The 12,067-nt window shown below is 46.3% G+C and overlaps 1 protein-coding gene across 1 annotated transcript; it reads right to left on the minus strand.

Moving 5' to 3' along the window:
* Positions 1-1,256: 1,256 nt before the first annotated feature.
* On the minus strand, positions 1,257-9,258 carry LOC133361713 (cyclic AMP-dependent transcription factor ATF-4-like). The gene is made up of 5 exons (XM_061580714.1): positions 8,980-9,258; positions 6,549-6,661; positions 5,837-6,083; positions 4,166-4,376; positions 1,257-2,293 (listed from the first exon to the last, which is right to left on the minus strand). The coding sequence occupies exons 3-5, from the start codon at positions 6,069-6,071 to the stop codon at positions 1,564-1,566; spliced, it is 1,176 nt and encodes a 391-aa protein (XP_061436698.1). The 5' UTR covers positions 6,072-6,083; positions 6,549-6,661; positions 8,980-9,258; the 3' UTR covers positions 1,257-1,563.
* Positions 9,259-12,067: the final 2,809 nt, after the last annotated feature.

Genomic DNA, 12,067 nt, shown 5'->3' on the forward strand with positions numbered 1-12,067 from the left:
AGGCGGCAGAAGGCAGCAGTCAGTGGCTCTGGATGAAGAGGAAAGACCCCAGCTGGGCCCCAAAGTGAAAGGGCCAGGAGGTATGCAGTCAACAATGCTTGACTCAGGGAGGAGGACGCCCCTGCCATGCATAGTCCCATGGGATGTTGGCTACCAACAACAAGGCAACTCCTATGACTAATTGGGAATGGGACGCAAGCGTAGGATTGATCACCCTGTCGCTGGCCGCCTTTGGGGAGGGTGTATAGTATGAAAGGCCGAAACACCCTAGGAACCAAAGGTACACTACTGACGATGCGCTCCCCAAATTTCACCAGGCTCACTGTTCATGAACTCTTGGAAGTGCTTGCACAAAGGATAGTAACATCTCATTCTGTGTTCTTGGAATCTGTTCAATGGGTTTTACTCAAGAAATAAATATTCTCACCATTGGAACCTCATTTGCCAGTAAAAAAATATGATAATTGTTTTTTTACCCTTTTATCTGGCAACAAAACTGACACCTTTTTTTAAGCTGTCTCGGGTGTGGACCAATCAACTTCAAGGACAGTGCATACATTATCAGTTATGTTTTTTGTTTGCATTATGACTGCAGGTATTATGTCTATCCAAACATGACCTTGTAAAAACGGTTGTCAGTTTTGTGCCAGATAAAAGGGTAAAAAACAATTATAATAAATATTCTGTTAACTCTAAAGCACGAACACGACCTCTTAAGAAGAATTATGGTAGCATGTGTGTGCAAGCTCCCCGATAATGAATCAGTACAATCATCTGGGTGCACAGGACAGGTTCCGCAGGATTTGACGTCCTGGTGGTCACCGCACCGATTACAACTCCTCTGTGCAACTCAAGGGTTACACTTATCACTAGTGTACGAAATCGTGCCCGTGTATAGCTCCCCCATCCATCTGCTCTGCAATTGCTTTGTTTTATACAGCAAACCCCTTCCCCCTTGCGAGTTTAGCTATCTTGATGGGCCGCTTGGGAGACAAGACAGATAAGACAGCGCATGTGTTCTTCTGCGGCTGCATCTTCACTAGTTTTTACGTAGTGTACAGGAATCTTGCAGTCAACCCCCTAATAGTTCAGCCAGCACAGCGGCGCGATCGGCAAACTGTACCTCAATAGATCTGGCGCAAAACCACAAAAGCTAACCCGCGAGAAGGGTTTGTTGTATGCCAGATATCCCCCAAACTGTAAGGTTCTCCCCAATTGGCATCCGCTCCACAGCACACATGACACTAAACATAGGCTTAATGTTAACTTGTTTGCTTTATTAGGACTACCCACAGCACTGTACCTTAATTTGTTCAAAAAAAGATTAAGAGGCCAAAGACAGTATTAAACCACTAACTTTAAACGTTATATCACGGTTCCCAAAATGTCATCATCCTTTGGCAAGGCAGCCAATGACAACTTCCACCTCTACCACACATCAGGTCAAAGCCCTTGACAGCTCCACCAAATAATAGCAGTAATGGACACAATGATACTTTTCATCGTAACCTATTCACTACCACTCTCTGTGGCTCCCATCGCAAGGTTCCCTTGGGGGTGTAATCAAGCAAGCGAAGCACTCTGCTTGGAGAGGCTGGTGCCGTACAACTCCTCCAACAGCCCGCGCAAGTACAGCAGCTCCTTGCTGATGGCGTCTGCGCGCTCCCTGAGTTGCCTGTTCCGCGCCTGTTCCCCACTCATCGTCCCCTTCAAAGTATCGTGCTCCGTGCGCTTGCGCTGCCTGTAGCGTACGGCTGCCCGCTGGTTTTGCTGCTTCTTCCGCAGTCGACGCTCGCACCCTCCAGACAGTGCCGTGGCGGCTACAGTCGGCAGCTGCTGCCCCAGCAATGCAGCGCCATCGCCTACGACCTCGTCACTGCCAATGACACTGCTGCCAAGAGGTATCATCTGAGAATCTGGCCGATCAGAGGTGTCGCTGCTATAGCCGCTGCTGCTGCTGCAGTGGTCGTAGCTTTTGCCGACGCCACTCTCCACCACGGTGCCACACTTTAGGAACCGTGATTGTAAATCAGACTTGCTCATCCACCCTGGAACATCAATGTGGCTATTATTGATGTCAAAGTTTACCTTGGTGTCACTATCAATCTGTCTTGCTACCTCGACGGTACTCACTGTATCCGAATCGGTGTTGGTACTGGGAATAATGCAGCTATTGTTGTGAGAAGAAACAATGGGGGAGGTGGAACTGATCAACGATGAGGATTCCAGAAAATCCAGGTCAGACAGCTCCATGAGTTCTGTGTCTTCGATGCTGGAGAACAGGGCAGAATCTCTGAAAGACAAAAACGACACGAGAAGTCAGTGCACAATGTGGACTCGTAACATTTACAGGCAGACCTCGCTTAGTGCAACCCCATAGAACGTCAATTCATTACAGCGCTGTTTGTCCTGGATCATTTTTGTTAAAACGAAAATTTAAATCACAACATCTGCAGTGTTTACGAGTGAAAACACGCAGCAACCGCAGCAGCGCTGGCCGAGGAAACATACCCACCGCAATTATTCTCTCAGCCAATGAGAACTACGCACGCTGTGAACCAATTACAATTTTTTGGCCAGCTGATAACTCCAGAGACTGAAAGTGTCAAGCTCCACCTAAAAGAAACCTCACCACAGACATTTAGACTAGCGGGATTACTTAGATCACGAAGGTCCTGGAGCTCTCTGAAAATAACCCAGAATATTTTAAGTTGCTGAGCACTGAATGGACACTGAGCTTTTGAAAGTCAGTTTCTATCAATAGCTAGCAATGGCAGATCCAACACCCTCATAAGTGTATATTGGGATTGAGAACTGAGGAAGGTAAAATCCTGAGCATTCAAGTGACTTGTATGTACGAGAACAAAGCTCCCAAATAGTCAAGTCAAATATTAAGGCAGATCTCGTTTGGTGCTCAAGATACATTCCTGGAGAAGTGAGGCCTCATCATTGGGGTATCGGTAATAGCATTAATAATACAGATGGTAAACATTTCATAATTAAGAATTATATAAATAAGTATTAATTATGTACTGTACTCACAAGTGCAATCTAGCGTACTCCTCCTAAAAGGCAGCGCTGGAAAACGAGGTTGGAGGAGCTGTTGCTCTCCCAATCCAGGTCTTAGCAATGGAGATGCTGTTAGTCAAAATCTCTGTGGTGAGGTTTCTTTTAGGCGAAGCCTATGTATGTATGTTGAACTTATTTCGCACCGTATGTAGCCAGCCGTGCTAATCGGAGGTACGGGGGAAGAACAAAAGAAGACGATCCTGGTCTCGTGAGTTTTCACATAGCTAAACACACTGTATTAACATTGGAGAAAAATAAACAAATGAAACCGACCAAGAACTGTGATAATATAATTGAATAATCGAGGGTAGGGTCTGTTTGGTTCAGAGCGTGCATCGCTCTCATTGGCTGAGCGAATTATGGGGGCGGGTACGTTTCCTCAGCCAGCGCTACTGTTCTCAATCGTAAGCGCTCTGTAGATGTTATGATTTTCTTAATTTTTTGTAATAGAAATGTTCTCCAGGATACAGTGCTTTAACGAATCAGAGGTCTACAGGGTAGCGCTAAACAAAGTCTGTCTGTAGTTAACTTTATGTACGAAAATAAAACTCCCAAACAGTCCAGTCAAGTGATTTCCTGCTTAAATTAGGGTTATGGCAGTGTTCAATCTCCCATTTACAGTGGAGTCAGTGGCAAAAAAAAAATCACATACCCAAGGAGTGTATCCACAGGACAACCAATAAGTACATTTCTAAATGCACAACTCATAACCTATGTTATTACGAGTGCGCAATATTAATACATTGTAAGCTCTATGAAACACTTCTGTCTTGCATTTTCTACTGAACTGGTTAAATGTCTGCGAAGAGTCAAGAACATCGCGTTGCGGCAAAGTTCCAAGCCGATGGACCGCCAATTGGCTGGGTAGGCGAGTTCCAGGCAGATCGACCCCACAAAGTCCTGTTCAAATTTTTGTACGTTGAACTTCTTTTGCACCGTACAAAGCCAACCGTGCTAATCGGAGGAGCAAAAGAATGATAGGCAATCAACCACCTAACCAAGATTTGAACTCACAACCTTCCGTTCCCTCCACTGCCGAGCCAAATGTCCAGGTTACGCACAGTTTCCACCAGCAGCACCCCAGCTCTCCACTCACCCAAGATCGAAGGGCGACTCTTCTTTGATATGGTCAAGCTCCATGGCAACATACTCTGTCCCGTGGAGCGAGGAAGGTTCCAGCAGGGAATCGAGGCACAGAATTCCGTTCGTCGAGTCGCCCATCAGCTCGTCCACAAGCAGCTCCAGGTCAATGGTGTCAACCAGTGAGTTGCCCCCAATCGGACTCAATAATGGAGTTTCATAAGGATCTGGGGAGCAAATGTTTACACGTAAATAAAAATATGCTCCAGTTATTGTTTTCAAGAAATTAGTACTAGACAGAGTTCGACCATTTGGGAGTCACAGAGTGAAATTCGTGCTAACTGCAGCCGACTTAGGCACAGAATAGAGGTCGGATATGAAACAAATCGCCGTTTAATGCGCATTCACAAAACAGGCGTCCCTCACATAACGTACCACATGCGTTCCTGAAAAACAGCACGTAAATTAAATCGCGCTATATGAAGCCAATTTTCGCAAAGATATACATGTTATAAGGGGGGGGTGCGATATTGAATAAAAATACTCTTATATAAGTGCACAACTTTATACATCTGTGATGAACGCTGCACTTTCCGTCGTTTTCATGCAGGGGGTCGTTGCAAACCTACACCTCCCCTGCATGAACGACGGAGGCACAGGGACAGACGTTCGATAACGTTGGAATCGATCTGCAGACGGCGGTTCCGTGTCACCTTATCTCGATCCCGCAATCCCAAACAGGTGAAAGTCCACATAGAACCGAATCCCCAGCAAGGCCATCTACTTAGCAAGAAAATTCACACGAAATGTCGTTTTCAATTAAGTCTTCCACAGATGTAAAATGATATAAGCTTTTAATGAAAAAATAAAATTATCTAATTCAAAACACAATACAATTCAAAGATGTTTAAAAACTTCAAAACGGAGCATCGGGTGCTTGCGTGAATGCGTCGTTCGCGTGAATTTTTTTTGGCGACTTTCCTGGCCGAAGGCCGTAAGTGGTTGTGAGGGGTGCCACAGGCGCCCCTGAACAACCCCTAGTAATGTATAATTTCAGCCCTGGATTTACTAAAAACGTATCCATTTAATATTACAACAAATAATAATTAAGATAAAAATATTACAACTTACAAATATTATTGGAGCAACTTCAGGGATTCTTGAACACTTCTGTGCGCTGCTTCTAGTCAGATCTAAGATGGTTACGCCCATCCTGTTTCACTATAATGCGGTTTTGTGCATTAGGGAACATGTTTCGCACAACGCGGGAATGCGCCCGTAATAACGCAGAACGTGCACCGTTATAACGCGGAATGCGCACCATTATAACGTGGTTTCTGAGCGGTCAATGACGAACTTTCTTGAGCTGCATGACTGAGCGAAGTGATACAGTATGCCGAATGATCCAGTAACGCGGCGGCGTACCCTCAGTTATGTCCCACCATCTCACTGCGTGTGCGTACATCGTATTTCACAAAACTTTTTTGTGGCGTTATTTATGGGCAAAATGTTTTAACTTCACTTGTTTTCGCTTAACGCGGCACTTTGCATGGAGACTCTGCTATCGTGTTAAATGAGGACTTACTGGATGATACAAAGCAACAGCAGAGTGGTAAGGTGACTGAGCGCCGGTGAGCCGAGTGATTGTGGAAGTGAATCGGTGTTGATGGTGGTTGGGGTGTCGCACCGTGCCGGGCTTCCTCCCACGTTCCCAGCAGCTTGGTGGTGGGGAAGTCACCGCTGCCACACACCCTGCGGTCAGGGGAGCGAGGGGGCTGTAGGGGCTGGGCTACCCCTACGGCTCCCTCAGCAGGGAGCAGGGGGCACACGGGCCCGGCCTCCGGCAGCTGCTCCTCCAGCCCAGGCAGCAGCAACAGGCGGTCGTCCACGTCCATGATGAGAGACGACAGGAGCCGAGACATCTGAACTGGTGTCTGCCACAAACACAAAGATCATTCATATAGCCTTAACATACTTTTTGGGGCAAGTGCTGTTAGCGAGCACCGATGTAAGACCGGCACGGCACACGAGGGGGTGGGTGGCCAGCATCTGTGAAAAAGAGCTCCATAGTTCATCAGATTCCTCCAGGATAATTTGAAGAACTACCGTGCCGAACCACCGAGATTATCCCATTTAGAAATAAACGAAAAACCTACTTATTTCCTAAGATGTTAGATAAACTAGAGATGTTTTTGTTTCTGTACGGCATTCTGAAGCCATTTGTTGGGTCTGCTATGCCTTATAAAAAACGTTAATAATTTGAGTTAAGTATGCGAACCGTTACACCAATGGTAGTGGCTCCCCTTTATTTTTCATTTAAAAAGGCAAACCGGTCATGGAAAACGACGATGCAAATAAAACATGTTCACAGTCCTGATCACACAACACCAGTGACGCACCTCTTGCTGCGAATCTCAGCTTGGGGCGGTGTCGTGTGATGAAGATGAAGCCACGTCTCCCAGCGGCGTCTCCCGAGGCCTTGGCCTCCTTTGTGAGTGCTGCACGGCGCCTCCTGCACCACGAAAAACGGTCGCGCCAACCACAACAACCACACTCACTCGGATTCCTACGAAGCATTCAAGAAAAGCAACAAAAGAACAGCAAAGACAAACTTCCCCCGTACAGCCTTACCAGACTATTTGCGCAAGTGCTGTTAGCAAGCAGCACCTATGAAGGCCGGCACAGCACGGACAACTTTAACAAAGTATTTAACATATGTTTGGCATTTGAATTCTGGGGAATGTAGAGGATGCAGGATGGTGAACCCAACTTGTAAGTTTGGAAGAGAATATGGCAGTACAGCAAACCCTTGCCCATCAAGGGGGTTACGTTCTCGAAAACAGCTGCAATTGGCAAATCTGCGATAGACAAACTCAAAAGGCATTGTGGGGAAAACTATGGTTTGGTTGACGGTTCGTAATACGACCTCTGCTTTTATTTTACGTTACCCTACACCAACCCAAACATTGCAGTTAGTCTTTAAAATGTAAAATGATGAATATGTTGTAGTGTTAAATATAACTTTTAAGGGGCCATCCATAAATGACGTCACGCGATTTTGGACCCCCCCCCCCTCGTTACGCAGCATCACAAAAAGTCAGAGCTTCCCTCAAATATGACGTCACAAAGCTCTGCCCCCCCCCCCAAAAAAAAACATGCTTCAAATCGCTTTAAACTGTCATTGTCGTGCGTAATTAAGTGGCGCTGCATTCTGTTGTAGAAAACATTTATTACAAAGTCTATTTAATTAAGTGGAACGTGTTGTCTATAATTATTTAAAGTTGCGCATTTTGATGTGACGTCACATTCTCACCCACCCTCGTCACAAACGTCTGACCCCCTCCCAGGTGCGTGACGTCATTTACGGACGGCCCCGCAGGTAAATGTATGCAACTGCAAAACATATATTTATTTTATATAACATATGTACCGTACATGCATGTGCGTGTAGGCATGGTACCACAACAGTACACAGCGTGTACTGTACACGTGCATAGCGCGTGTACAGTGCACGTATGTGTACAGTAGTGTACAGTACACTAATGGCAGACAAATCGTGGGCGGCTGAACCGCACTGGAGGCTGGGAGCACCACGTGACCTGGGCCCCGTGATGGGCCGCTTGGGAGACAAGATGGAGACACAAGACGGCACACGTGTGGTGGTGGTGGCACACGTGTGGTGGTGGTGGCACACGTGTGGTGGTGGTGGCACACGTGTGGTGGTGGTGGCACACGTGTGGTGGTGGTGGCACACGTGTGGTGGTGGTGGTGGTGGCACACGTGTGGCGGTGGTGGTGGTGGCACACGTGTGGTGGTGGTGGCACACGTGTGGTGGTGGTGGTGGTGGCACACGTGTGGTGGTGGTGGCACACGTGTGGTGGTGGTGGTGGTGTCCCACAGCAGCAGCAGCTTCGTCATCATCGCGGGCAGTGCAGTTACAATGCGAACTGCACCTCAATATCGATTTAAAGCTTTCGTGACTGCAGGGATTCATCTTCTTGGTTCTTTCGGTAAAGTCACGTAGAATGGAAATAATAAAATAATGTCTCCCTGACAGACCTGGTCTTCACCTGAGGACGGCTGCTTGCGTTGTTGGCCGAAACGTCGTGAGAATTATTTTATTGGTTTATTTTTATTATTTTATTATTTCCATTCTACGTGATTTTACCGAAAAAAGCAATAAGATGCACCTCAATAGTTTTATGCAAAACCGCAATGGGTAAACCCGTGGTTGGCCGTACGCTGTCGAAATTACAAGGGGAATAAGAATATTTTATAAGAATATTTTAGACCGGTAGAATCCATTGAGCTATAAAGCTTTTTCATGCACGTGATGTCCAGCAGGGGCGAGTGAGCAAGTTACAATACTAAAAACGATATGCATAAAGGTTATGAAAACCAATTTTATTGAAGTTATATAAATCTATCGTGCGTGACAGCGCATAACAATACAGAAATCCCTTCCCTCTTGTGGGTTTAGATGTCGTGGTTTTGCGCCAAAAGTATTAAGATGATAGATTGCGAAGGCTCTGGCTTGTAATGTGATGGATTATGAAGATGATGGATGGTAATGTGATGGTTTGTGAAGGTTATACGTTGTCATGTATTGGATTATAAATTGTATGGATGGTAATTTAATATTAAAGTTATGTAATGTGAAATGGGTTGTGATGTTATTGATTATGAAGGTGATGGGTTGTGATGTTATTGATGGTGATGGGTTCTGAAGGTGATGGGTTGTGATGTTGTGGATGGTGAAGGTGATGGGTTGTGGAGGTGATGGGTTGTGATGTTATTGATGGTGATGGGTCGTGATGGATGGCTACTCACGCCATCGCCGTTGTTTGTGCCGCCGCTGCCGATGCCGAAGTCCGAGCCGCCAACGCGCCGCCGCTCAGATCGCCATCGCTTGGCCTCCCCCCGGAGCGAAGGAGTAGAAGCGAAGTGGTATAGAAGGAGTAGAAGCGAATGAGTAGAAGCGAAGCGAATGAGTGGAATAGAAGGAGTAGACGCGAACGAGTAGAAGCGGGGCTCGGGGTGCAGACCGCAGAGCGCCGCCGGAGGGAGAGAAGAAGACGGAACAACACCCAGAAAATGGCCGCGCACTCGGTTCACCAACGTGGCATCACGTGACGTGTATGCGCCAATCAGGCTCGATGTTGGGACGCCATCTTGTTTAGCTCAAATCATGGGGGCACGTGACCCACTTTGGTTGACCAACGTGGAGGATGCGTCACGTGACGTTATTGTGGCCAAGGTGAACTGCCATCTTGTTCAGTTCAAATCATGTATGTTGCTGGTACCATCAGCAGTCGAAGCATTTGACATTAACACAGCGCCAAGCTATACAATGGATGGCAAAAATGTATAGGATAGACGGCGATTCTGGCAATAACCATTCTTTATAGCACGCGCTATGGAATGTTGTTGTAGGAGAGATGTAGCTGAGGCAGTACAGGAGGATGTGGAGCTGAGTGGACTTGCCAAAAGACCAGCACCAGTGGTGACAAGATCGGCTTCTTGTGGGGGAGGCTCGTGGAGGACGCAATTAGGGGAGTGCCATTGTGCCAGGCTATGTGCCACATAAAACAACCCAATGCCCGATCCACAAATACGAAGGAGACATCACAGCCACACACTCCGCTGCTCCAGGCCCGCTTGTGACCACCTGCATGTGAGATTGTTGTTGTTGTGCATCTACCAGTGGCGGGCCGTGCATTTTACACCTGCAGGCCTGCAGTGCTATCCTCCCGAAAAGAAACCGCCTTCGAATAACCTCACCATGACACTAGGGCTATAGGCGATTGTCATTCGACGTAACCACTCCATATTCACAGTGACAGTAACCTTTATCGAGTGGAATAAAGTGATTTAACACGAGGCTCAACACCTGACAGTTAAAATAAACTAATTGCAGACATGAATACATGGTGACTGAAACCATCAAGGATGTACCACTATTACACAGTATGACAGGATGCTGCATCACAAATAGACATCGCTTAGCCCAAATCAACGTCATTACCAAAGAAACAAGAGCAAACTCATAAAAACCCGTCCGACCACCAAGCAAGCAAATACATAAATAACACAATCAGGATTCAACAGGCTTCCCCCACATTCCAGCCAAGCCGCTGGGCCTAAACGCACATGCCACCACGCACACTCAAAGGCACAGCCAGTCCACTGAATCTGAATACCATTCACAACAGCAGCAACGATTTAAAGCAAAAGCAATAAACGCGTTCCTTCGGAGTGGGCAGCTAGCAACTTGGTTGGACAGCGCTGTCATGCGATCCGTGTCACGTGGTGCAAGCTGCGTGGGGCGGCGCGTCACGTGGTGCTGTGCCCGCCCGAAGCGCTCTTCTATGAAATACAAGTCGAGGGCGTGGCCATGCACGACAGACAGACAAACAATCCCTGGTGGGCAGTGTGGAACTACCTGCATCTGTAGTTCCTACCTGTATTATACCTGGTGGGCAGTGTGGAACTGTTGTTCCTTCCTCCTGTATAATAAATAGTTAGTAACAGGCCCGGCACCAGGATGGCCGCTTTCCGCGTTATGTAGAAAGAACGCATTACGTGAACACGCGTAACTTGAGGAATTACTGTTAACTTTTTCAACGTGAGAGATTTTATTAAATGTAAGGCATGTGGAATTTCCACCACTAACTCTGAGCTGTGAACAAGAAATTGGAACCACCTGATTGCTGATTTGAGCAGGAAATCACTGACTTTTAAGGATTTGCAGAGGGTAAGCCTGCAATGCAGATAAGTATAGAACTTTTTTCGCACAGTACAGAGCCAACCGTGCTAAATTGGAGGTACATTTTCTACAGTTGTGGGTCGGAAGCCCACCTATTACGTGTTTTTGTGTTAGCTTAAACACACCTAGTACCATCATCTGGGCAAATTGGACTCGTTGATTCAAATCCAGATGTGATCAGTAAAGCTAAATTCCAATAACAGGACGATTCGTTGCTGGAGAAGTTGACGGTTGACACTAAGAGTGGACCGCCACACACCATGCCTCATGTCAGCAGGAGCCTCCTACGTCAGCAGTTCTCCTGCTGTATCTGTTCCACCTGATGGCGGTCGCTTGTGTTGTGATCTAAACGTCGTGATCTATGATTTCTCTACCCACGTGACTTTACCGAAAGAACCAAAAAGTATGGATTCCTGCAGTCACCAAAGCTTCGAATCGAGATTGTTCTCAGATTTTAAATGTTGTGGCTTATCTCTCCAACACACCAGTGTGATGTACTAGTAAATAATTGGCATGTTATGTTTACTTGACAAACCTTACAAATTGGCTGTGTCGGGTGGTGGTGGGTTTAATTACACATATTTACGCGATTTAACCCAAAAAAAACCTGTATTATGGACAAAGAGAGCTGCAAGCAAAGGAAACTGTGAAACTGGCCCCATCATTGTCTCTACGGATAGACGGAAAGGAACTAAACAGAATAAGGGTATGTAGTACACAATGATGTGCCATTCAGTGTTTCTGTACAAAAGGCAATTCTAGACGTATGCATCCATATAAATATCAGATTATACAAGAACCGGAATTACCACTCATCTGGATATTTTTAAAATGTGAACGCTGACAAAAATATTTTTGGTTGTTTGCCTGCTGAGATATTCTCTGAAGAATGTCCTTAAGCAGGTGTCGCCGGTGTGAGCTCACCTGTGATTAATCAAACAAAAATTATGCTTTCAGTAGCATATGGGAACCTATACTCTTTGGTGCTTTCGGTAAAGTCATGTTGGTATAAAATAAATGAATCACGACGTTTCGGGCGCAACACAAGCGTCCGTCATCAGGTGGGAAAGCTTGGTCTGTTGCTGATGCAGACTGTTTTAAAACCTACGTGACTTTACCGAAAGAACCAAAGAGTATGGATTCCTGCAGTCA

Source organism: Lethenteron reissneri, unplaced genomic scaffold (genome assembly GCF_015708825.2).
Source record: "Lethenteron reissneri isolate LAM-NWPU_2019-01 unplaced genomic scaffold, ASM1570882v1 scaffold_1206, whole genome shotgun sequence".
NCBI lineage: Eukaryota > Metazoa > Chordata > Hyperoartia > Petromyzontiformes > Petromyzontidae > Lethenteron > Lethenteron reissneri.